General features: G+C 41.1%; 1 protein-coding gene across 1 annotated transcript in view; it reads left to right on the top strand.

The window, feature by feature from the left end:
• The window catches only part of ERBB4 (erb-b2 receptor tyrosine kinase 4), a 574,039-nt gene that overhangs the window by 483,833 nt on the left and 62,477 nt on the right, over positions 1–27,729 (top strand). The window contains exon 20 of the mRNA XM_038142045.1: positions 3,582–3,767. Coding sequence (XP_037997973.1) covers positions 3,582–3,767 — 186 coding nt within the window. The remainder of the gene's footprint in view (positions 1–3,581; positions 3,768–27,729) is intronic.

Genomic DNA, 27,729 nt, shown 5'->3' with positions numbered 1-27,729 from the left:
CAAACATGACTGCTGAGTATGGATAGGCCAGGAAACAGTTTTAGGTGAGATTTCCCAATTGCAGTTGCACCACCCCAGACCCCTTTTGACATAGCTCTGTTGACAGAAACCAGTAATAGGTCTGGTGATTGCTCACTGGGACCTGCAAACTCAGCCTCCTGTGGGCTGCTGTCTTGTGCACACAGCAGGCAGATAAGTGTGAACCATTAAAATAACATTTATGTGATTGTTTAATGTCACTGTTTAATACAGGCTTGTGTGAATAAATCACAGGAGTTGAGCTTAATGGGGTAATAATGCAATAATCAAAAACGAAGAGAGGAATGATGGCTGTGAATTTTTTTCAGGAGAGAAAGGTAAAATCATCTGGGGCACTGTTTCCACTTGTGCTCCAGACTTCCCATGTGACGTTGGATAGAAGGTTTTTGGTACCTTTTGGTACGTCAGTTTCTTCTCCATTAAATTAGAATTCCAAACTCATTCCTGTAATTGTGCCAGTGGAGTGCAGAGAGAAGAGCTGCGGACCCACAGCTACCCAAAGGCCCAGAAAATTGCAGAGGCTGGTTTTGAGAGATGCCAATGCCACCAGCCAAGTTTGTGAGTGTAGGTGCCTCAACTGCTTAAAATATTTTAGACAATTATATTAGGAACCACGCTGCTGAGTGTCCAGGTGCCACAAAGATTACAGCTCTAGAGTCTTTTCATGTCCAAATAGGTGTGAAACTGGAGACTTGTATTCCTTATTTGCTGAACAGATTCTTAAAATGCTGCTAAGTCATAATGTTTCTGTTGTTGTTGTTTGTTTTGTCTAATTAGCTCTAGCAGAACAATTGCAATCTCTTTTACTTTGTGTTTTGCTGTGCTGGATACACGTAGCCCTGATTTTAGTTCTTCTTTAGATGGAAGTTCAATAAAAATAACAATAGTTTTACCAAAGAGAATACCTGTGTGAAGCCAGGATTCATACTAAATTAGTATCTATTAGTGGCTTAGAGCTATAATGAAGATTTCCTTGCCCTCTGTGTGTGTCTTAATTCATTACAGAGAAGTCCATAATATTTTATAAAAAACATTTTGACTTTTTTTTTTCCTGAAGCTCTTGCCCAAAACTATTGGAAAAGCAGGTGCTTTCCTGTAACATCAGAATGAGACAAATGGCACTGCTTGCTTTTATTGTTGTACAGAAGTGGTTTTCCTTTGGACACAGATAGACTTGGCAATGGGAAGTACTGGAGACTAATGGACACAAGCTTCAAAGCTTTCTGTGTGGGCCCTTGCAAGACAAAAAAAAAAACAAAACAAAACAAAAAAATCTCATTTCTGTTCTAATCATTCTGGGTTAGAAAGAAAAGTACTCCAGCTCCAGGCTCATGAGGAACCTCTTACCTTTACTCAGAAGCTGAATGGGCAGCAAGGGCTGCCCCTGTATGCATCTGCAGGGGAAAAATGAATGGGGTAAAAAGAAAAAAAAAAAAAAAGAGGCAGAGTAATTTTGTGCTCTGGAGACTGGGTAATTCACTTGTCTACAGGTATTTATTCTGGTGGCCTTTAGGGACATTTTCAAGTCACAGCAGAAGAATAGCTAAAATTGTTTCAAGGAGTCCCCATACTTAAGAGTTAAGTGTGTGGGAACTGTATTAATTTGAATGTGAGTAAAACTAGTCAAATTCAGATCCCTTTTCTAATTTGTTGCACCAGAATCTTTCTCAGATCTGCTCCTCCATTATCCCATCAAATAGTCCCTATTTATTCATTTATTTATTTCTTCACATACATTGAGGAAGAAAAGGGAAGGAGTCACTCCCCCCAGTGAGGACCATCTGCTCTTTTCTTATTGGGAGGGAAAAAACCCTACAATTAGTGTCTTGTTCATCTTTTTGTTTTACTAAAAAAAAAAAAAAAAAAAAGAGGGGGAAAGAAAGTAAAAGAACTATTATGCAAATATCTGCAATTTGGTTTCAAATATTCTTTGTACTATGATGAGCAATTTCCTTTAATACAAACTCAGCCTACTTGCCAGAACCATTTTTTTTTTTAAATTTTGCATTAATATAGGGAAGGGAAAAAAACCCCAACTTTTATGTTCTTCTGGTGGCAAATTTGTCTCATCCTTTTTTTTCCCCTTTCTTTCTTTCTTTGGCACTGTTACAGCTGTTATTCTGTAAGTTGTCAGATGTCATATTGGGGTTTTTTGAGGAAAAAAAAAAAAGACAGCCAAAGTAGCCTTACAGAGCCACAATTCCATCTCACTTCTCATTGTTCCATTGCCATGATGAAATGGTCTTGAAATGGAGGACTCAGTGAATGAGAGAGAAGAGCTTTCTCCTTGCTATATTTGAATGCCAGTTGCTTGTGATGGCAGCATTACCTCTAAGAACAATTATTTAGGGTTTTTATAAGAAGCTCCTGTGCTGCTGGTCAGGGGTGTGAATTTAGGGTCAAATAGCACAGCCAAGATTAAACCTTCTGGTCCTTGGTCCTGGAGCAGCTTGGTAGCTGAAACCTAGCATGGTAGCTGAAAACTTCTTATAGTCTGGAAAAGGGAAATAAAGTCTTTTTGTGTGAAAACCAAAATGAACTCATCCACAATCTGATGGGAGAGGTGATGGAAGAATCAGATGCTGAGCTAAGAGGCTCAGATTTAGAAAGCAAACATGGTGTAAATGACTTCATTACCTGAAGCTGTAATTGGAAGATTAACTCCTGATATGCAAATGGACCAAATTTATAAAAGTGTGAAAACCTGTGAGCTATCATCCACATTTTGGGTGTAGCCCCTGGGTGGGCCTCCTCTGCCCTAAATGTACCTGAAGGCCTGGCCCTTCAATAAATATAGCTGCTTTTTATTCCCTTAATTTTGCCTGGCCTTGGTTTGTAGGTATTCCCAAAAAGGCATTAAAACAAGACCAAGGAAAGTTTAAGTGAAGTGTGTCACACCTGCATCATTGTTTCTGTGGCTGCAATGGGACAGGGAATGTGGGGCAGGGCAGAATTTTGGATGCTCTTGTTTTTTGGGACTCAGAACATCAAGTGGGTGTTACATCAGCCTGGAGGTTCCCTAGGAATGCCTAGCACTGGACAGACAGGAATTCATGGTGCTCACTTGACTATTGGAATAAATCACACAGACTCCATTTTCTTCATGGTGGAAAAAGCCCATTCTTTATTCACATAACTCCTTTTTATACAGTTGTACAGACTTTGTGTGTGTCTTTAATTGGTTAGTAGCTTTCTTGCTAATTATTTTGTTGGTTAGTAACAAGTTGATACCCTGTATTGATTGTGTGTATGTGAGGAAAGGTTGGTTGTGAGAGACAGTTTTCATTTTTCTATCTAAGGGTTCAAAACCAGTTTATACAGGTGCCAGTTGTTTTTTACCCAGGAATAGATTGTTATGTTAATGAACTGCTCACACCAGGATTGCTTTCACATGGGAACTTGCAAAGGGCTAGCCTGACAAGGAGAGCAGGCTGGATTTTATGAAGCCTTTCTTTAGCTTTTCCTACCTTGCTACAACAACTCGAGTGCATCAAGTCTTTGAGCACACCGGGGTAACCTTTGGGTCACTTTTATTGTTTCAGGAAGCTCTCATCATGGCCAGCATGGACCACCCACACCTGGTGAGACTCCTGGGTGTCTGTCTGAGCCCCACCATCCAGCTGGTCACTCAGCTGATGCCTCACGGCTGCCTCCTGGATTATGTCCATGAACATAAGGATAACATTGGCTCCCAGCTCCTGCTGAACTGGTGTGTTCAAATAGCTAAGGTATGTAGTTCATGTTGGGGTTTGAATAATTTCTCATCATTTTCATAATTAACTTTGAAACATGACTTATTGTTTGCATTGGGGTTTTTGTCAGGCCTGTTTTTGTTTCTGAGAAGGTTGGGTAGTTCTTGAAATACACATTATTTTGGCTGCTTTACAGTATTATAGATGACTTGTCAATGTGTGAACCAAAGTGTTTTTCTTGACTGTTGTCTTGGTTTAAAAAGCCAGGTGTCTGCTAAGGAAGGCAGGAGCCTCCCTTGAAATGGAAAATGTAAACCTTCTCCCTCTGAATTATTAAAAATTTTGAAATTAAGGGGCTCTCAGGCAAAGATATGGGAATAGGAATAACAGTTCATTACTAGGAAAAAGAAAAATAGAAATGCAATAGTACAAACAAAAAACAACAACAAAAAAACCCAAACAAAAACAAACAAACCCACCAAGAGAGTCAGAATGGTGGCTGCAGCCCTCCTGCAGTGCCAGCTGTGGTTCTGCTGGAGCAGGGATCCTGCACAAGGGGGGAGTTTTCCTCTGAAGCTCCAGGGCTGCTGGAGATGGGCCTGCTCTTCCTCTGGGAATGCAGTGGCAAAGGCTGCTGTGCTGTTCCCAGTGTCAGATTGTATCCAGGTAGGAATGCTTGGCTCCTCCCCTGGGCAGAGCATCTCCCCATGGGATGATGGAATTTGATCAGCCCTGCAGGGACACTCACTGGCCATGAACAGCAGAGATCTCCTGGAGGGAGGGTTGGTTGTGGAAGAGATAAAGAAAACTGCCCCATGAACAGAGAGAACTGCCCCAGCTCTGACAGATGGCAAATAGAATACCCCCAAACCATATCTTACAACCCAGGACCACTGTCTTTCCAACTCCATGTTAATGAGGGGTTGTTTCTTGAGGCAAGGATGAGTGAGGGAAGCAGCCCCTTTGTGAAATCTGTGGCTAGACCCAGGGTGATTTTTCAGCCTCCTCTGTTGTTCTCTTTTAATACATATACTGGTTTTCAGCCCTTCTGGGTTTGCATTGCCAGATCTGTCATCAGTTGTCTGCCAGGAAGATAAACAATCCTTCATGTCACTCCTCAGGTGGTGATCCTGCTGTGTTTGGGTCACAAAATATCCTTGGCACAATGTTTTACTGGTTTTAGTAAAAAAAAAATAAATTTTATGGTTTTAGGCATCTTTAGGTATTCAGTGTTGTACTAAGAACAAGTACTCAGCACTAAGAAAATTGTTTGCAAAGAATAACAAGATCTTTCAGTGTAGAAGGCCATAACTTATCCATTTTAAAGGTGCTTTTGAACAACTAGGGTTGTTTACTACAAGTGGCAATTTGGAGCCTGCCTTTTGCATTGAGTTATTTGGAAGTTGTTTAAGGTTTTAGATTATTTCGGAGAAAATGCTTGGTATAAACACATACCTACAGACTATCTTACATTAAATCTGCAGCCTTAAGTGAATTTCCTACAACATCTATTACAAAATCTTAATTCAAGTTGTAATGTTAATCGTTTAGAAGAGAAACCTGGAGATTCAGCAATTGTTTTGCTGGACTCAATATTAAGTAAACATTTGCCTCTTTTAACAACTTAAATACAAAAAAATGTTCTTATAAAAGTAAGAAAATGTAGAAATCCAGCCAGCCCTTTGTTGTTCTTCGAGAGGAGCATTGTGAATTTTGAGGAGCATCGTGAATAGGGACTGTTTTCTTTCCAGAATCAGGTCTGTTGTTGAACCTTCCTGGAGATGAAAGTAGATAAAGTGACTGTAGGGCTGGGTAGAGGTGGAGGGAATCCAAATCTGACATTGCAGCATTTTGTAGATGTGTGAATGTCCCGTGCTATGGTGGTAAAGCAACCAGAGTTGCTGGGCAGTACTGGAACACACCAATAGGAATTGCCTGTATGGAGATGTGCAAAGGTTTATTTAGGGCTGGTACCAGACCAGGGGAGGTGGGAGACAAAATCCATATTCCTGTTTGAGTCCTTTCTCTCAACACAGCCTCCTCCCCATCTGTTCTCCACTCTTTTGATTGATAGTGGCTGTTATTATTTAATGCAAAACATTTACACAGTGCCATCCATGCAGGGTAATCCTCCATGATTTTCCCTTGCTGTGTGCATATGGCCCTTGACTCCTTGGGCCAGGGCTGTGCTGGCTTTGCTGTGAGCCTTGTAGTGGAGCAGACAGCCTGATCCACAGCTTACAGAGCTGACAGATCTCTGGGAGGGCCTGTGGAAGGCAGGTCACGGCTTTCCCATGGTGATTCTTTCCAAAGGGTGTGTTGGTGGTGTTTCACAAACAGGACGGGACTGCTGGGGTTCATTCCTTGAGCTTTATTGCAGCATCAGCCTCATTACAGGGTTGAGACAATAGAAAGATGGCAACAGCTCATGTCTTGCCAGCAGCAGCCAAAGATTTCTTTGTTACAGGGCATTTTAAAAACATTTTAACCAATAGCATACTGCTAAAGCTTACAGACTGTTGTTCTAGCCAATCACTAAAAGTACATCTGCTTCACGCAATGCCTGCTTGTGTTCTTTTTATTAACAATACACAATACTCCATTATTTAGCTTAAAACCTTCTAGTATCTTGCTAACCACATTTTCCTGCAGTCTTAAAGTCTATCTTAGCCAAGCCTAAAACTCAAGCTGTTGTTTCATGTCCTTGCTTACTATACCATTGTAACTTTTTCTACTTTCAAACTTTACAGCTGCAGCCTGCTCTAAGTTTTCTATTCTTTCTGATTCTAAAGCCTACTTGTACAGCTTTCTAGAAATCTCTCTACCTTTACTATTTCCCACATTGTGAAGCAGCTTCTAAACTGATTGCCACTGTGCACAGTTTCAGCTTAATGTGGGGTTGGATTTTGGGACGTTCCGTGGGAAATTGTTGCCTGCTGCTTTTCTTGATCACCTCTGTGGTGTGGGAGGAGATGAGGTGTCACAGACATGTGAGATCTGAGGTGGTAACCAAGCAGTGCAAAGGGGTGAGATCAGAAATGTAATATCAGCTGATGCAGTGTCAGGAAGAGAAAGGCAGTTCCTTTATAATAAAAGGTGGCCTGTTATTGGGAGAGTTTAGTGAAGTTTATTTATGCTAGTTTATTGAAAATTAATGAAATTTATGCTCTTCCTCATCACAATGATCATGTCAAGTGTGGTTAGAGGGTGTGCACAAAAAACCCATTGCTCTCATTGCTTCAGCTATGGTAAGAGGAAAAACCTTTGAGATCACCAGACACGGAATCCCCAAAAAGTAGAATAAAAATAATACTCATTTTCCATTAATCTGTCACATTTAACAGTGACTAGGAAACAGGAAAGGTACCATTTGCCTTGAAATAAACTGATCCCCAGAGGAAGGAGTGCAGAAGGCAGCAACAGGCACAAATTCCCATCACTGCAGGAAGGTTCACGTGTGTGTCCCACATTCCTGTACCTCCTGTGCCCGTGTTTCAGGCCCTGCCATAAGGCTTGGGAGTGTCTCTCCACGTGTTGCTTTTCTAGGCTCTGGGGAATGTTTGGTTGTGTCTTTCTGCCAGGTACCAAAAGCATGATTAGCAGATTAGTAACAGGCAAAAATCATCAGTGACTTCCCAGTCCTGTTCTCTGCTCCCTGAAGCAGCTCCTGGTACCTTTTGCTCGATGCATTGTCCTACCTTCACCTTCCCTGTTTTATGGAGAGGATTTTCCCCAGTAAGAAGAGGACTGAAACCACTGGAGATGCCTCAGAGCTGAAGTTCAGGCTGATTTTTAGGAATTGTTTAAAGTCAAGTTGCTGCTGTGACACAGTCCCTCCCTAACTGTGCTTTTCTCCATCTGCCAGTGCGCAGGCACTTATTTATGGAAGTCATTGCTTCAGAGCTCACTTGTTCTGCCAGGCTGTTCATTTCCATATGTCTCTACTTCTGTACAACTCGATGCAAAGCTTGTTAGCCACTATGCCTGCTTGCCAACCCACATATGGCTCTGGAGATAGCTTCTGAAGGTTGGTGACAGGGCAGTTATAAAGCATTATCTACTGCCAATTGGAAAAGGCTTGGGTGCCTTTTCTCTTTGCTTATACAGATTGTGTTGAATTGATTCTGATGTTACATCATTGTAGGGTAATTGTGTTCTCCTTCCAGAAGCTTTAGCTTCTTATTTTATGGATGAAAGCTATAAAAATAGAGTAGCCCCCAAGCATTCTGCATAAAACATGGTTGTTAGACAGCAGCTGTGTCTGAGGGGGCTCTTCCCTTCTGCTCTGCAGATTCACAAGGCTTCTCCTGGTGTCTCACTTCCATGGGGACTGTCTTGCTTGGAAATGAATGTTTAACCTTTTAGCTCTGAGATCAGCACAGCAATTCTACGTGGAGTTTGCTGTCCAGTAAAGCAGTGAACTGTGCTCATGTATCAAGGTATTTTGTAGTGGGAGCAAGAGTGCCCACCTTGGTGACCTCAGGGTATGGGAGGAGGGAATAATACTTCATGAACACCCTTAGTGTTGGCTCCTTGAGAGGTGGGTTGAAACTCCAGGTCTGTATGGATGGCACAAGCCTGGAAGTGAATTCTCAGTAGGTCAATCACATCCTTCTCAGCCAGGGTGTGACAGGTACACATAAGTCAGAAAGATTCCACAAACACACCAAAAAAAAGTGCTGTGTGCATTGATATTTCAGTGTGTTTGATGCAGTTTCTCTCAGCTAGGGCTGCCCCAACACCCCCACACACCCAACTTGGAGGTGTGAGGGTGAGGACATTCTCATGGAAATGCCTTCAAGAAGGAAGGCACATCTGGTGGGTTTTAGTCAGGAAAGGTTGGTTACCCTCTGCCACTGGGAGAGGTTATCTAGGGGACATGTATTTGAGGCTGTACTCTCTCTATCTGTTACTCTAGTGGAAAATAAGCTGGAGTTCTGTTGGAATTTATATGGAAATGATAGTGGGCTTTTGTTCTGTGCTAACCTCTCTGTCTCTCTCAGGGGCTTACAGAAATGCATTTTTGCTTCTGTAACATTGCATACAACACACGCTAACTTCAACATAGACCTGGGCAATCCCATCTCCTCTTTTACTGTTTTGCTGTTTGGTTTTTTTCCTGTTACAGTTATGGTTTCTTTCTGCTGCTATTGATTTGCATTACATCTGCACTCATTTTGCTGAGCACAGTTCAAGGGCAGAGGAACTTTGCCTGCCCCAAAGAAGTCAAGGCAGAGGAAGAGTCAGGAAGCAAACTTCCTAACATGAGGCAGCTTGCCTATGATCACCTAGGCTGTGGAGGAGAGCTCAGCTCTCCTGGGTCTTAGCCCCATCCTGTTCTGCCCTGTATCCCCCAAGAGCTTCCAGGCCTGTTTTTTTGGGTCCTCAACTATAATAATTCTTTTATAACCCCTCAGAATGCTAACGAGGTTAAGCAGAAGTAGGTGGTTACAATGGAATGCCGTGGAAGGAAAACCAAGTACTTCAGGGGATTACTTTTTATACCTTTTCAATATAAAAGAATTCTCAAATTACCTTAACTAAAGCCCTGCAGAGCATCAGTTATCCAGGTATGCAGCAAAACAATGTTTGAAAACACTCTGGAAAGGAAAAAGAGAGAGGAACTTGGGGATCAAGTTTTAATGAAGCAGATGCACATCTTCAACTCCGCTGAGTGCTATTGCAGCACACTTTGAGTCATTGCTGTGACTAAGGATTCCCTTCCAGAGGCACAGAGCTGCAGCTGGAAGCCTCCAGGAGCCGCCAAGCCAAAGGGTCTTGCAAAGCCTCCTTGCTGCTTCTTTCTGTCCTGTTTAGCTGCTGTGGCCCCAGGGCTCTGTGCCCTCCTGCAGCTCTCTTGGCCAAGGAGGGCTTGACCTGAAGGGGCCTCTCTCCACGCCAGGGTTTTTGGGAAGGGGTATTTCACTGCACACCTCAGCTGGGTGTGAGCTCACAGGCTGTGTGAAGTTCAAAGGATCTGTGGTGATCTTTGCAGCTGAGAAGCTGATCCAGAAGCATCCTCAGTCCAGTGGGTTTGGGCCTGCACTCCTCGTGTCTGGAGAAAGGGCGGCTCTGAGCAGGGAGGGCCTGTGGGGTTGCACTGGGAGTTGAGGAGTCTTTCTTCTCCAGCAAGACTTGATGGATTAGGAACAATGTTGGAAACAGCTTTTGTTTCTCTGCTACAGAGTGGTGAGGGGTGAGAGAGAAGCTGTGAGCAACAAGAGGAGTCAGAGGTAACTGGACAGTTGGGAGGAGGTGGAGGACACTTCAAGGTCTTTCTTTTTCATTAAAGAAGCCCTACTGCTCAGTGGCTATTCCATCCTGGAGTGAGCAAAGGAGCTTAATGGCACTCATCTATCAGCTGTCCACATTTTAAGCTTCAAGATGTGTCTGTTGCCAGAGCCGCTTGCCCTGACAAGGCTAATTGTACAGTGATAATGGCCTTGCAGCCCCTCCTGACGTGTGACACTGGCCAGGACCAGGGCCAAGGCCTGGGATAATTATCACTGCAAGCAGGCCATTAGCATCAGTGTGGTTTGCTAATGGGGCTGCTCCATGAGGAAGTGCAGTGTGCAGAAGAGAGGGATCTGAACCAAGGGCTATGAAATTAAAGCACATTGAAACAAGGCTTTAATTTTGTAGAGGAGCAGAATCCAAATACATGGGGGAAAGTGCCATTTTCCTCTCTTGAATCCCTCTACAATTTCCTTTTTCTCTTCCTATTTGTCATGACTGTTTTTCTCACTCAGCTGGAAAGCTTGGATATTCACAGATGGAAGGGAAGGATCCTTTTCTGGTGTCACTGGGGAGCTCTCACTCTCAGAAAACATTATGCCATTGATTCTCAGAGGGGCATTACCCAACCTTGCCCATACCAAGGGACTTCTTGGTGTCCTGCTGGGTGGCTCCCAAAGTTCATACAAACTTGAGAAGCCTTGCAGCAAATTTCAAGTGGATCTTGCCAAGTCCTTCACCCCAGCTTTTAATTTCTAAGTGGTGGAAGGGTTCAGATTTCTTTCTTGCTGTGATGAACTGGGCAGTCTTGGGCTTATGTGGGACAATGAGGAAGTTTCTTTTGATCCTCTCAGATATTACTTTTTTTTTCCATGCAAGGCATGTTTCTCTGCATAACTATGTACCTATTTATAGAAAATTCTGCTCAGTTTTCTTCCCCTTTATTCACCAGTCATTTCTTCTGAAGTATTGAACTGGTTTAGTAACTTTTCTACCAAACCCAGTAGCCCACAGAGGTGACCTATGGAAAGGATTAAAATGAAGACAAGCTGAGAAAATTCATCAGCTTAAATGCTGACCACGTTCTTCTCATTTCCCTTTCTCCTTCCATCTCAGATGGACTGTCCACTCACTATATTCCCAGTCTTTCTTTTGCTTTCTTTACTTCTATCTTTCCCTTACTTTCACAGTGCTCTGTGTCAGCACCTGTTTCTTGCTTTTTCTCCAGTGTCACCATTTCTCCTTCTCTCTCATTCCCTGGCTGCTTGGCTCCCTTCAGGAGCATCATGTCTGCCACCCATCAGAGCTCTTCTGTTGTCCTGTCTCACTCCAGGGTTTGGAAAGGACTCAGTTCCTTCATTTCTCACATAATCATAAAGAATAAATCACTGGGTTTTCAAGGTTTGATACTGGGGGACAGGATGGGTTTATAGTAGGTTATAATCCTGATTTCTCCAGTCTTAATCTGACTCATGGATTATCTAGGTTCCCTCTTCCCTTCTCTCTAAAAATCCAGCGTTCCCAGAAGCGTGGTTCGTGATTGTTAGGGGAAAAAAAAAAAACAACAAAGCAGAATTTCCAGTCATTTACAAATCACATCAGGCCTTGTGGAGGCACAGCAATGAGCGATTTATTGCACAGAGACAGACAATTTATTGTTTTGTTAAATGAAAGGTGCACTTAGCCCTGACGTTTATGGGGTTTCTGATATTAGAGACCTGACAGCCCCAGGCTGCGGAAGCTCTGGAGGCTTTCCTTGATGCCCCAGCGTTCTCATCAAGCACACTGAGCTGCGTTTGGGGACATGGGACACACTCAACATCACATTTTCCCTAGCAGTCCCCAGCAGACTGGCTTGGGAAAGCATTATTGAAAACCACTCTTAAATCAAATTCATGATATTACAGGAGCCCCTGTGAGGGTCTGTCAGGATTTCCATTATAAGCACATATTTTTCAGGTTTATAACTCAGCCATAAAATTCTGCAGGACTGTGACGTGGCATAAAATGTCTCAGCCCAAAGCTTTTATTATTATTCCAGAAATATATGCATTTGGCTATTTTTTAAGTTGCAGAAATTCAGAAGCAAAAGCTGGATTATTCTCTCTATATAGCCATAAATTAAAATGCAGTTTGCCCTAGTGAGTACCTTTCTCTCAGCATTGTATTTTATAACAAAAACTTATGCTGCTTGGATAACTACAAAGAAAACAGGGCCAAGGAAAACACACACACACGCACACAAATATATATAAAAATCTACATATTGTGTGTATTATTATTATGATATAAAATTATTTCATATAGAGTTATTATATATTATATGTGTTATTATATACAAGAGGCATTATTGTATAATATATATTATTATATTATTATAATACAATATAATATTATTATAATATTAAAATATTATAGCATAATATTATTTTATACATATATACACACACACATATATACATATTTTTATATATTTATATATATTTTATATATATATATATATATATATATATATATATATATATATATATATAGTCCATGGGCCAGAATAAAATCCTTGCTGCTTCTGTTTTTATTCACTGTCTGTGCTAGCAGAGGGGAATCATATTCCACACTCCTGAAACACATTAATATCTCCTGATTAGAGGGGAAATAAAACTGGGTTATGTGTCCCATGGAAAATCCCAAGCATTAAAAGAATGCATTACCCTGAACTGAACTGAAACAGTTCTGACTTTTCCAAATAAAGATTTTTTTTTTTTTGAGACTTTTGAAAAGTCTTTGGATTTGTATGACCTTTTTTTTAAAAATTAATGCTTAAAATTGTTTAGAAAGAGAAAAATATAGCTGTCTTTCACAAGCATTTTTGAGCTGTTTTTTTTTCCAAAATGGTTTTTTGGTCAGCTTGTTTCATATGAATAAACCAGATCAGTTTTAAAAAAATAAGGCTTATTTATTTTGGAAAATAAGGTTGCCTTTTTTTCCCTCAGCTTAGGATTCATTTCCTAGCCATTAAACAACTTTTTCTTTTCACAAGGCACAAATGTTATTTATATACACAAGACAAATAGAGAATTTGGTGTTTCTGAACTGCAGGGTGACTCTTTCTACAATGACTTTTTGGTTTTTTTGGGGGTTTTTTTTCACATTTTAGGACTTAAATATAAAGTTTTTGGTCTCACACAGAGGTAACTAAATACAGCAGACAGGTGTGTTGTCATCACTAGGTAAAGCTCTGACTTTATCTCATCTAGATAACAGTGACAAGCATCCACTTATACCCAAAAAAAGGAAGTCAAATTGTAAAAGGTGCAGTGGTTTGGGGGTACGTGAGGTTCACCACAAGAGAGTTTCAATGTTTGGGTGCATTCAGTCGAGCTAAATGCAGTTTTGCATGCTGAGTGTTAGCCATAAATTTCGCATGGTTAAATACCCAAGAGGAGAACAAGTGTGTAAGGTAAAAAACAGCCGTGGCATGAGAATGAAAGAGTCCTGACTGGCTCTGAATAAATTCAGGGTGGAGATTAGAAGAAGGTTATTCGCCACTGGAAGTGGTAAGGTGCTCAAACCCAATAAAATAATGCAAGATAATTAATGACTTTTAAGGTGGAGCTTGGTAAGTTTATGAGGCAAGTGTGGGCTGAATGGCACAGTTGCTTTCAAGGGGCACGATTTGATGGCACAGTTGTTTTTGGCTCCCTGTTTTAAAGCTGAGTACTGATAGGACAAGAATAAACAATGAAAGAATGTGTACCCACACTCTGCTCAGAGACAGCTCAGGTCTGGAATTTGGAGTCAGGAGACAGAGATCAAGCTGTGGTTTGCACTTGGGATTGTTTCTTGTTTTTCTGTTTCTTACTTTCTCACCTTACTCCTTCTTAATTCAAATTAAATCAGATTCTCATTCTGTTAGCTGAACTGAATAATGCATCACTCAGTTTTTATTGAAATCAGCCAGGGTATTCATGCAATGATGATGCTCTTCTAGTGAGTAAACACATCAGAATCAATCTTGTGTGTTCAGCAGGCTTCACCCTAAGAAAGAAAATGAAGCTTTCACTTCATCTCTGTTTTCCCCTTGCCTTTGCCTAGGGCTTGCTATCAGTAATTCATAACTGTGTGTACAGTAGGTGGAAAAAACACATAATGGAATTATTTAATGAAGACTTTATTACATTTAAACATGAGGGTTCTAGTTTGTGTTGGAGACTAATGACTCAAAACACTCTGCAAGACTGGCAGCTGAGAGAAAAGATAAAATAACAGTGTCTCCAATTTTGGCTACATTTAAAACCACTTCATTACAGTTCAGAGCTCACCCACCTGGACAATATTTTAGTGAAGAGGGAATTTATTCTACGTTTTCCCAGTCTTTCCCTATCTGTCTTGCCTTCCAGCTCTCATTGTTTCTGGTGAGATATTCAGACCTACACATCTTTTTGGATTACCAGTAGTCACAGGATAATGTCTCATTTTGTCTGTCACCATTGTTGCATCCCTCCCATTAGTCCATGAATTCTTTTCTACTCTGCTTTGTACAAGTACAGCTTGTTACCTCCTTCTCTGTAATCTTCCCAATTTTGCTCTTGCTTGACTTTCTTTCCCCTCCACTGTTCTGTCTTTCTGAGACTAAAATCTTAATAATGGTGTTATGCTCTATACAGTTCTGTGTATCTTGAAATATAAGACTAAGACTAATAATAAACCTTTTTGCATCTCATTTTAAAACCATGAATGTCAGAAAGAAAGGAAGTTTAATCATAGAAATGATAGGAAAACTTTGTTTTGACAGCTCTATCTTGGGACTGTGTTGTGGGCTTTTTTTTTGCTTTGCCTCCCAACTGGGATAAGCATAGATTTAATTTGTGGCATTTTATTTTGGTCATAGAAAACTGCAGATTGGTTTAGAACCGTGCTTCCTCAGGGACCATGGCAGAGCTAAGCGATGGTCAGCCAGGAATTGCATGAAACACACTTATTTTAGAATTATTTTGCAGAAAATAGTTAATTTAGTTAATTTGCAGAAGATAGTTAATTTTAGTTCATTTGCAGAAAATTATAATAAATAAATGATCTGTACAGTGAGCAGGCTTTTGGCCCTTTCTCTGTGCAGTCTAACATGATGCACATTTTCTGTGCTCTCTGTCTCCTCCACACAGGTTAGGAGGGCTTCCTCTACAGGGCACAATCATGTCTAAGATTTTGGGTGTTTTTAAATAAATTGTGGTTTAGCCCAGTCTGCCTGGTGATTTGTGCTTTTGTAAAAACCTCAGGGCTTGTTTGCATATTGCTTGGCCTTCCTTGGAGCAGGTTTCAGCTTGGCTGCCAGTCTTTACTTTGGCTGATGCATGAATGGGGTTAAAAATAACTGATGTAAAACGTATGAGGGAGCTCCTTTTGCCTGACAGAGCTGGTCACTGCTCAGAACTTTAACATTTGAACAGAGAGCAAGATTATACTTTCCAAACAAAGCTGCAAAAATGCACTTGGCATGTTTCATCTAGAAGTAAACTCAAGCAAGTTAGTTTTAAATACATCCATAATGTTTATTTATTTCCTGGAAGGTGCACTATTGGAATGTCAGGTGGATCATATGATAACAAATCTGTTTCTGACAGACTATATAGTAAAATAAAATTTAAAAGCTTTTGAAGATACTCCTTCTTAGTGCCTGTTTTGTTGCAACACAGACCAGGAGATGCTTTCAAAAAAAGAAATAAGATGTGTCAGTTTTCTTTAAGCAGTAGATGCTCTTAATGCTTGTTAGTATTGTAAAATTTTACACAAAAGAAACTGATACTACCACTATGTATTTAGTTATGATATGATGTCACATTATGATTACAGAATGATTACAGGATGTCACAAGTCATAACAATTTAAAACAACATACAGTTCCTTGAGGAAAGGGAGAGAAATTTTAAGAGAGAAGTTAAAAGCCCTTTTCTTATTGCATGCACATGCATGTTTTTGTATTGGCAGCAAAGTATTAGGGCTCAGCAAACAAAAGACAGAAACTATTCATGGCGTTCTTGAATTTATTTCCTTGGTAAAGGTCCAGTGTTGTGTAGCTCCCTGGGATGAATGTATCTGAAGTGGGAATCCACAAAATGAGAAGCAGAAAAGCGGAAGCATTGCAGGGAATGTTGCAGCAGTGCCCAGGGCCTGTCTCCTGCTGATGCAGCGCAGGAGTTGTGCTGCAGCAGGTGGGTGGGGGCTGTAGCTGAAGAGTGAAGCTTCTGAAGTCCCCTGGCCCTTTCACTGGAGGTACCTGGGAGGGTTTTTCATTCCACGCTCAGTTTGTGTGCAAGACCTGTCAGGAGCTGCCTTCTGCTTCCACATGGGGGCCATGAATTGATGGCCTTGCTCTCCATCTGGGCTGCACACGGGGAAAACAGGCACAGTTTTTAATCTTGAGTTTTTGCCCCAGAACAAATTAGGGTGAGGAAAAGATCAGTTACATTTTAAAGCAGTAGACTTTAAAGACTTTAAAGACTTCCTGAGCTCAAACCTTCCTTAGCCTAACATGCCCTCTTCAGTGGCACCTGCAGCCAGTGCCAGTTCAGAAGGCAATGATTCAAATGGAGCTCTGTCTTCATGGTAAAAGACAAGATACAAGGCTAGAAATGGCTGCGTTTGATTCCTGGCTGTTTCATAGAATTTTTAATTTCTTTTTTTTTTTTTAAATGAGGTTTAGACACGCGAGTTGAACTCTTTTCAGCAAATGGGCTTGCACCCTTAATGAAATAAAGCATTTGGAGGATCTAGTGAAAGGCACTACACACATACCAAGTGTTACTGCTCAGCTGCTTCTAACTGAACTTCATCAGATCATGTATTCCAGGCCTGTCACAGGTTTGTTTATTTACATCAGCCTGAAGTGCAGGAGTCAGATTCCAATTTCCAGACCCAGCATTCACCTTGGTTTCCTGAGAGTGTGCAAATTGATAAATGCAGCTGTATGTTACAGCTTTCTTGGCTTGCATTAACAGGGTGGTTGTGTGAGCTCCCTTTTAGGTAAACGTTTTAGCTGGAGCTGGTTTATGTTAACCAGTTCTGCTGGGCACTCCCAGGGGTTGTAGCAAGCACGTGCAGGGTTTCATCAAATCAGAGCTGGCAGGTGGCAAGTGTGAGATGTGGCAATGCCTGTCTCAATACATGTGGAATATGCATAAAGGTCAGGATGAAATCTTGGTGTTGAATATACCTCATAGCTGGTTTTCTCAAGTTATGTGGGCATGCTTTTATTTCCACCTCAACCATTTTGAAAGATGTCATTATCTCTCTATTCACACCAGGAGGAACATAACCTGGCAAAGTCAAAAGTGTTTGAGCCAGTTAAAATAGTCACAAATATCATGAGTAAGAATGATTAGGAGCACAGATATGTGTCTGTGGACTTGGCCTGCGAAATTTAAATCTTTGGTTTTCCAGATGCAGTTGACATGAGACATCACATCATTTATGGCCTGTAGTTGGTTTATGAAGCCAAAACTTACCAGAAATGGATAGCAGAGACTTACAAGTAGTCTTCTTTTTATAATTGATAACACGAGCTTTCACTGCCCTGAAGAGAGACAGCTGATGGTATTTTGAGCCCAGCAGCAATTGGGGGTTGTTATAAACAGCAGGTATTTTAACCTCAGCAGATCTGTAACACACGACTTTTTCTAATGTTCCTAAGAGTCAGTACAGGTTCAATAACAGAAAAAACAACTCTGTAAGTGTTTTCTGTACAGTTCCTGAAACACAATCCCTGGCTTACTGCCAAGTACTTCCTGTGATTCTTTAGGAAGAAAGAAAAAAAATAAACCAAACAAACAAGTGAGAACCCAAAGGAAAGCCAGCCCTTCGTGTGGAACATGAGCAATCTCCAGAAGAGTCACACTTTTTGCTAAGCCATATAATGAGTCAGGTAATTCTGCCTCAAGGGTGCCAGTGTACTTGGGTGCCATATGGAGCTGGATGGCTCTTCTCTTCATCCTAATTAGCAGTCAGAGCAAAACTTCCTCTGAATGTTTACATACCCAAAGCTTTTCCCGTTCCAGCAAACAGATTTTCCTGGCCAGCTACAGTCTTTTGGAAGTGTCTGGGCTTAAGCATGGTGATCTAATAGAAGGACTGGAACATAAGAGCCCAGGTAAATGTTATGTAATTGAATCTGTCTCTACATTCTGATGTCTGCCTGCAGAGTACATTCCTTTTTTCATCCGTCACCTTGTTGATGCTCATTTACCTTGGCATTTGGAAAGGCTTCTTCTCAGATAACATCACAATTAAAGAATGAGTCCTGAAATTGAGCTAGCCTTAGTGGAAACTGGTAAAAGGCCTGTAAAACCATTTCATTTATTAGGACAGCATGCCATTTACAAGGAAGACTATAGATGGCTTTCCAAAGCTGCCATGTCTCATTAGGTTCAGCGTGGTTCAGACTGCAGTCTCTTGGCTTGTATTGTCATAGAAGCTTGAGCTGAAATTACAGCCCATAATACTAGTCCCCACAGGGACTAATTTATGTTTCCTGCAGAAACAAGCTGTATTAATATTGCCCAAATATGCCATTATTGGCCATTGGTGTGTGTAGGTGATGCTAGTGTGTGAGTGACATTCTGTAACATAGTTGTTGGAATACCAACAAAGTTTCAGTGCCTAAATAGCTCAGACTTTTGTGAAAACCCAGCCTGGAGTAAGAGAAAATGTGAAGTTGTCAAATGTTGCTCTGTTGTCTTGGTGCAGCCAGTTATTTCAGCGTTCAGTTTTATTTCAAGCAGGCTTCAGTAGGAAAACCATGACTGGAAGTGGGAGTGTTATTTTTTCATGGTTTGAGCTCAGTGTAAGTTGAATAACAACTGGTCACTTCACAGATCCAGTGAAAGGCCTTCTTACAGCTGGAGAGAGATGTGCGATGGTTTTATTCATAGATCTTTACTCACTGCCCATGAAAAAATGAATCATTTAGAAAACACAATGTTTGCCAATTGCTGGTTTGTTTTAAAAACACACTAAATAATTAAATAGACTCAGCACTGGTGATAGTCTTGCTTTGAGAAAGAGGGTGAAGTAGTGGCCTTGAGAGGTCCTTCTGACATTTCTGTGTCTGTTCACAGCTCTTCCCAGAGAACATGTGGGCTGGTATAAGTTTTCCTGTTGTTTAACTTATGTATTCCAAGCCCAGGTAATGTCCAGTAACAACCAAAGTAACATTCTGTACAGGGTTTTCCTAAGTGTTGGGTCTTTGTTGAATGTGATTTGCAACAGGCATTATCCCCTACTTCTATTATGAAATATCATAAATACAGTTTTTTGAGATGAACTAAAGAAAGGTAAGAAAGTGGAATTCCAGGCCGAGTAATTCTGACTGTTCAGTAAAGGGCAAGCAAATACTTCTGTGAGGAGCACCATTAGAAATAAAAATTAGAAATTTTCAAATCATGGAAATGCTGAGGCACATTATCAGAACTACAAAATAAAGTTTAAAAAGTACTCCTGGACTTTCCTGCCTTATGCTGGCCCTGCATGCTGAACTGCTAGCATTGCTTTACCTTTATCTGACAGCAGCCATGTGCAGTGCACAAATCTCAAAGTGAAAATGAGGAAAAGAGCAAGAGCGAGGTGAGGAGCTCTGAAAACATTTAAAGGGCTGAATATACAGAGTTTCAAAGGAAATGTGATTTGCTTGGTGGCAGTTTGAATTCCAAGGACCAGCTCGTGACACCTCTGCTCATACATGTGCAGTGTGCCCTAACCTGGCTGTCAGTGGTTTTGCCCCAATGGAAAAAGGGGTGCAATTTCCAGAATTCTTTAGCAATTTTACCATTGCTCAACTTCTGCAGAAACAGAGTGCCAGCTCCCAAGCTGGGAGATGTCCTCCAGTTTCTTCTCCTGCCTCCTCCATTCACTGTCCAGCCTCTCAGACAGACACAGAACACAGGGAAAGTAACCTCCCCCATCTGTACTTGTGGGGCTGTGGTTGCAGATCCCTCCTACACTGTGTACAAAGGCAGGATGGCATTGGCAAGGGTGGATAAAGAGTGCTTGAGCCATGCAAAGAGCCAATGAAGTACAGGTCATAAGCCATTTCAGATGTACTTGAACAGATAATGGCCATAAGCAGATTTTGCTGATAATTACTGGTGGGATCTGCGAGAGAGGAAAGCCAGTGCATTGCAGTGGAGCATCAGTAAATTCTCTGCTGTCTCAATTGTCTTCTGCCCATACTTGATAAAAACCACATGTGCACATTTATTTCAGCTTTAGAAAGAAAAATGCACAGTTCCTTTTTTTCCATGCATTTGTCTACCTTCTCCCAGGGTTATTTTAAGAGCCCAAGCCACAAGTGCTTGGGGAGTCAGAGGAGCATTTGTGAGCTCCCAGAGGTTCATGTGCTGCTGGCCAGCGACCCCAGCTGGAAGGTGGCACTGTGGGAGGAACTAAAGCAGTGGGATGTTTGGACACTGAGAGGAGTTTGAATTGTAGCCAAAATTGGGAGCCTTCTGGGGAGAACTGAGCAAAGAATTCAATGTATAACCTATTCGATTAATTAGGGGATTTTTCCCCCCAGCTTTGTGAATTAAGAAAAATAAGCAATTTCTGTGCAGCTGTCGTGTTTTCATCACCTCCAGGTGCAGAGAAAGCCTGGAGCTGCTCTTTGCTGCAGGCAACTCTCTTGAGCTTGGGGGTTTGGAATGAATGTTCCTGGGGCTGTATTGTGGGAGGGGCTTGGCTGCTGGAAAATTTGCTGGAATATTCATCCTGTGCTGGGCAGTGCATAAATATGCGTTGGTTTTTCACCCTATGGCACTGAAGGCTATGACACTGCTAATATTTCAAAAGTGGTGGTTGATTTTGGTTTTCTTTGACTCTTTAGGCAGTGAGGGGTCTCTGTAAGGTAGCAAACCTTAAATCATGCTCTTCCATCTGCTTTTTCAGGCTGTTCAGTAATGGCTGCTGCAGACAGGTCCACAAAATAGCTATTTCCCATTGAATTTTATTCACCCCATCCTTGAAAACATATCTGAACAGAGGGAAGGATCTGTCCTGTTGTTTGCATTTATTTTGTGAGTTTTAATTTACTTTCTGCTGGCATTCAGGTCACCAAAACAGTGTTATGTTTCTTGTTCTATTTTTCATCGTATAAAAATAAATGTCAGGATAATCATTTGAATAATCTTTCTTTTTTTTTCTTTAAATCCTGAAAAGCTGGGTACTTTCCTTTTTCTAGTCTCCTGTGTGTCTTCTTTCTGTTTAATGTAACCTTTCATAGATTAAAAAGGCAATGATGTTAATAGAATTGCATAATTGTCAGGAGATAATGTTCTCACAGTGAAATATTGCTATTGAGGCTTAGCTAAGGCATTTAGAGCAAACAAGCATGCAGAAACAAAACAAAGATGTTTATTTTCAAAGTGACACATCTTTGCCATCACTGGTGTCTTAAATCCTCGGATTTCTCATTCAGCCTCTGTGGGCCTGGGACTCCAACAGTCCCAGAGCAGCACTTCCTACTGGGAGGTCTGATGGCTCACATCCTTGGTCATGACCAGAGAGGAGCAGAAATTCCAGAATTCCAACCCAGATCCAGCCTTCCCAGAGATCTGGGCATGTTTAGGGGCTCAGTTATAGTGGCCACCTTGTATTTCAATTCCATATCAGTTCAACCTGTGCCCATGCAATTACACAGTGGGGGAAAAAAAAGAGTAAGATATGAGCAAGTGGACTCACACCTCATCACTACAAAAACCTCCTTCCTACAAGGTTAGATTTCAGAGGTGTTTGGGGCAGAGGCCAGTCACTGCCAACCTAATTTCTGAAGGTCAAGTGCAGAGTTAGTGGATGATGGAAGTGAATTGTACAGTATTTATGAAAATATTTTACTAATAGATATTGGTAGCAAGAGGGGAAAGGTCAGTTTGGAACTGAGCAGAGGACTGATGGCATGAGGCAGCGTGGTCTGTAAGGAGAGGGAGCAGAAGAAGCCAAAGGCTGTGCATTTGTGGAAAGCCAAGCATGCTCTTTTCAGCAATAGGAAAATTAAGCCAAGTATTGTCTCTGAAAATGCTTTTGAAAGCCCTCCTGGATTTCTCCTTTCTGGATGAAAGTGTGCTGAGTGTGTAGCTGAGAAGCAATTCAAGTTACTGCCACTATCTAAGCAACAATTTAACATAATAAAAGTTTACATTTTATATAAAGATATCTTTAATATTGCAGAAATATTAATCTCAGCATCTGCAAAAGTCTGAGAAAAACTGCTTCAGTTTCCTGTTGGCAGTTTCATGAGTGAAACCATGAAATGAACCTTGAAGTGGTTAATGGGCATCTTTAATCGTGCCTTTTGTGGTTGTGTTTGAGACACCGTGCCCAAATGGCATTAAGAAATTGGAGCTGGAAATCCATCTGAAATGCAAGTTTCCAGTGGATGTGTGTGTGTATAATAGAACAGATGATGCCAAGTGCAAGGGTTGTCCCTGCACCTTCTATTAGGGGGATTTTGAATTTCAGACAAAGCCAAACAATAATAATAGAAGGTTGCATGAAGGTTAATGTTGTTTAGGCAGATGGTGAATTGCAGATTCAACCTGTTGTCACAATAATGAATGTGTTTGAAAAGATGTTCATGTGGCAAACGGGAGAAAAATGAAACAGAATCTGCACATGCTTGCACACACAGACTTAAAATTGCTGCCTGCCACTCATTCCCAAACCTGTACATACATGTACTTCTTTAGAGATTCTGTATTGACCCTTTCCACAAATCAATATGAAAAGTAGGACTACAGATTCAAAAGCATGCACTGTTAATAGTGATGCCATAATTTTGCCTGACAGCAATGACAGAAGCATTTGATCTGAGTCAGGTGAAATTTTATATCCCTATTAAATGTAATTTCCCCCCCCCTTCTCCACCACATCCATTTTTTACCCTTCTCTCTTTTCCCATTTTACAGCTTCGCTGCAAAGTAGTGCACAAAAGAAGTGTTTTACAGGGGCCTGGAGTGCTCAGCCAAGTGTTTCTCCAGTGCTTTGAAACTCTGTGGTTCTTTCTCCTCAGGAGCCCTGTTAGAATATGGAGTGGCTTTTTTGATGAAGCTGTATCTCCTCATTCAGTCAGGTATTTAGCTAAAATAGTATAGACCAAAGCTTCATGCTTTACTGTAAATCCCTTTGAAAATAGGTGAGCAAATCCCCTCTAGTTGCAAAATAAAAAAAAATAAAAATAAATCCATTGGAGTCAAAGCATCTGTGGGGATTTGTTCAAGCTAAATAAAAATAATATGGGAGGTCAGCTGTAGCAGTAGTGATAAATCATTTTATGAGGGACACAGCTTTCAAAAAGGATTCCTGGCCAGCCATACTTGATAAGTAGTCATCCAAATTATCTGAGCTTGTTGCCAACACGTGGTTCAGGACCCTTGTACACAAGATTAATACAAATGGGCAGGAAGGGGCACAGCCCACTGCTTCAGAATTTATTCTGTACCTGGAATCCAAAGGAGATTTAGGATGCTTGCAGCTTTTCCAGGCTGTATCAGTTATATGTGTCCCTGTAATACTTGTAAATTTTTTTGCAACTTTTACTCAGATTGAAAGACTTGGGGACATCATTACTGAACGTTTAGGACTCATGCAGAAAAATCCCATTGTTTGTACAAACCCACCAATCCCTAGCTGAAGGAAAATGCATTTGCTGTAGAAAGAGGCAAAAAAAGAGATTCAGAGGAAGCCAAAACTCTTAATATAGCCTTTGCAAGGATTGCAACTTTATCAGGCTAGGTTATGTGTCTGCTGCAGAGGTAATTCTCCATTTGGACTTTTAACAGACTTTAATCTTTTTTGAGTATTTTTGCAATAATTCAGTGCAAAAATTAAAAATACTTTGCCCTTCCTCCAAAAGCCATTAAAAAAGCCTTACTTTTTCCACCCTTCTTTCTGCCCGTGAGGAGTTGTCATTTTCCATCAATTCCATTTTCTCCAAACTGTGTATTCAGCTCTTTTTAAATATTCATTTTTCCATTATATTTTTAACCTCACTGTGATCATCTGTTGCCTAATTACTTACCTGATTGGTTTCAGCTATATCCTGAGGGGGAATGCCAGACTAAAACCAGTAGTGTCACTAGATAATGTCTGGAAATTGGGAAGCTAGACATAGTTAACAGGGACCCAGCAGGCTGGTTTGGAGAATGACAGTCACCAGAACCAGTGGAGGTTGGAAAATGGGGGTAAGAATAATAGTAATAATAATAATAATAGTTTTTATCATTTATATAATATTATATATATTATATACAACATATATATCATTATGTCTTCTTCCTTCTTTCTTCTATTATTATTATTATTATTATTATTATTATTATTATTTCATGTATTACTTTTTCATGGCATCAACATTCTGTATGTAATCCTGCTTGCAGAAAAAATTGCTCAGAATCTCAGGACACATGAATGTGTGCTGTGTTTGTGCCAAAAGGTGGTACTGACCAGGTGCTGTGCTGGCAGCTGCAAACCCTCAGTAGGGAACCTGTGCCTTTAGCACTGTGTAACCCAAAATCACTTTTTAGATGAAAGTTTCTTGTCTTATCCCTTCCATTGTGGCGGAAAAAATAGGCTGGAGTAAATAGAAATAGCAATAGTTATGTTTAAACTCTCGACTGTCTACTCTCCAGCTGCAAATATTTGCTTCCAGTACAATCCAAATGTTCAGTGAATTGGAGAATCAAAGGTGTGTTAGCCGTGTAGACACAACTGCTTAATTTCAGAGAGCAGAGTAAACAACCTGGAATGAAATTTTGGGGAAGGAAGAAAGTATTTGAATTGATCAGCCTCATTAGCAGACTGCTGCAATCACCTTTTTTCCTGTGAAATCTTTGCTGTGTAATTAATCACACCTTGTGAGAGGGGATTGCTGGTATTGGTGCAGGTACAGCTGTGACAAGCAAGATAGGGTTTGGCTCTCATGCATTTCCAGGGGTAGATATCATGGAGGCAGGGACAGAAAGAACAGCAGAGATGTTTGCAGCATTCCTGAGGACTCCTGGCATTGCTCTCTGGCAGAGTGTACTCTTTGCTCCCCAGCAGGATGGAGTTCTTAGAAAAACTTTAGTTTCTGACTGTTCGTCTGTTGGAAAACTGCAGATCACAGCCATAGAGATCAGTTTTAGATCCATGTTTTTAGGCACAGCATCAATTAACAGGGACAGAGTTTTGGCTGATGGATAAAGAATGAGTATTTCTCATATGAAGAATGACCATTTCAAAGGTCACCCAGTGAAGGATGACACCAGCCTGGCCCAGTGCTGCAAAAACAGCCCTTGTCTGGTTTACCTTGGCCTGGGGTATTGGTTTTTCTCCCAGGTGACACAGCTGCACACCTGTGGCAGTCATATTTTCTGAAAAATCCCTTCACCCAGGATTTTCTCCTGGGAAGCTGAGAAGCCTCAGAAAAAAAGGAAAACAATTCTCATCTCATTTGCTTCTTCTGTGTTGTGTTCCTGTGGAATGTGTTTGGGGATTGTTTACCCACAGGTGATTGTTTCATTGGTTTCTGCTGTGAATTATTTGGACTTATTGGCCAATCAGGGCCAAGCTGTGTCAGGACTCTGGAGAGAATCATGAGTTTTCATTATTATCTCGTTAGTCTTCTTTAAGTATTCTTTCTGTGTTCTTTAATATAGTTTAGTATAGCATTCTTTAATATAATATAGTATCATAAAATAATACATTAGCCTTCTGAGAACATGGAGTCAGATTCATCATTGCTTCCTTCGTCTGGGAACCCCACAAATCCAAGACACACCTCTGCAGGAATGCTGCTCTTCAGGGCTCCCACCTGGAGCAGCAGTCCTGCATGGACTTCCCTGGCCCTTGATGAGGGCTGTAGTGCTCTGCCTCTCACCAAATCATTGGATGCGTGATGGATCCAGAAGTTCCTGTAAAAGCTTGCTCTTTGTGCAAGCTTTTACAGGAAGTTTGAGTTAACGTGAGTTTATAAGATTTTACTTGCTTTGTGCTGCTTGGCTTCCAAATATTCTTTATTGCAGGGATGCCCAGTGCAGATGTGGCTTCCCCAGTAATAGAGATTTTGGGAGGGGCTGCGCTCAGTTCTAAATGCAGCTTTGTCTCAGCTCAGCCAGCACAGCTTTGTTTGGGTTGGTGTGTGACAAAAGGAAGAACAAAAGCCTCACGTTGTAACTCATTTTATTCCCCACCAAAACAAAGAGGAGAGAGAGAGAGAACAGGGCTGTTATGGAGATTATCATCATTCTTTTGAGACGCAGTGGTATTTTCCCAAGGAGGCAATGACATTTCTTAATTACTCTCTTCATGGGTAGCCATGTGTAGAGATTACTGGGGGCTCAGCAGGGCATTGTTCAGCGGAGCCTCGGAGGAGGATACTGCTGACAGAACAGCGCTGCACCATGCACTGCTCCTCTCCTTCCCTCACTCTTCATTACACCAGCTAATTACTGCAGCTCCTGCTGCCTGAGCAGCAGGGCTCAGCCCCTCTCCCCCAGCAGCCTTTGCCTGGCAGGGTAATTTGCAGGAGCAGGGCTGCTCCAGAGCTGCTGTCATCCTCCTGTCAGGCTTGGCTGCCAGACCAACAGCCTTGGAGTGGGAGGCAAGCTGTGCTCTGAGCTGGGAAAGGACATGAGCATCAAACAATGCTGGGGTCCCCTTAGAGCTGCCATGTCCCAAAGGGACATCTTCAAAGAATTTGCCTTCAAATGCACGTGACATGTTTGGGTTCATTTCTGCTCTCAGATGTTCTCCATCCGAGTAGAATATGAACAGGCAATTTTTTTTCAACTTACTACCTCAGTTTCATTTCCAAGGAGAAAAGTTGGAACATGCTTGTGGGAAATGGAAAGATAGAAACATCCACAGATACAGGAGGGTTTGATCTGCAGCCTTGGAAGGGACTTGGATTAATGTAAAAATAAAGTACACAGACATTAAGAAGAAAAATCATGAATTTATGTTTCTGTAGTTGTAAGTAAGAATATGCCTTAAGTCAGTGAGAAACTGTATTGATAAAATAGTGAAGGGTTTACAATGTAGGGGTGTGGTTGTATAGAGTAGCCAGTGCAAGTGTTACAGATAGCTTTTTATTCAATTATGTGTCTATTTATCTCTAAAACATTGAAGTGCATAGGTATGTTTTCACCTTATATAATATATAATTATATGTTATCTAACCAGCAAGAAATTCATCTTTGTTCCTTTGAAAAACCTCACTTCCCTCCCTCCCTCCCTCCCTTTCTCACAGATACATATTTCTGTGGCTGTGTGTGGTTAGAGAGCATGAAAATAAATCCTGCTCCTCTCTAGCAGTGAATTCACATTTTGATTCCACTGACAGCACACTGTGATGCTATCGTGTGATATTAAACTTCCAGTTGATAAGAAGTCTGAACACTAGTACCAGCTCTGTGTGAAATATGGTTGATTCTGGGTGTACACCAGAAAAACTGAAAATAGACTTGCTCTGAGCCACAGCCTTAACAGCTTGGTAGTTGCAGACACAAAACCAAAGTCTTTGATAAGAACTTGGCAGCTGTGGCATCCACCATCACAGTCCATCAGACATTATATTAACAGAAAAAAACAATTTTGAATATATGTAAAAAAGGCAAGTCAGTCTTCTTGCTTGAAATAAACTAAAGTTGGGGTGGTTTTGTAACAGATTTGTGAACAAAATATCCATAGGTTATAAGGAGTCATATATTTACATACCTGGGTGTAATTATATGTATATATATATACA

The sequence above is a fragment of the Motacilla alba genome, chromosome 7 (genome assembly GCF_015832195.1).
Source record: "Motacilla alba alba isolate MOTALB_02 chromosome 7, Motacilla_alba_V1.0_pri, whole genome shotgun sequence".
Classification (NCBI taxonomy): Eukaryota; Metazoa; Chordata; class Aves; order Passeriformes; family Motacillidae; genus Motacilla; species Motacilla alba.
This window is presented reverse-complemented; position numbering and strand designations above follow the sequence as displayed.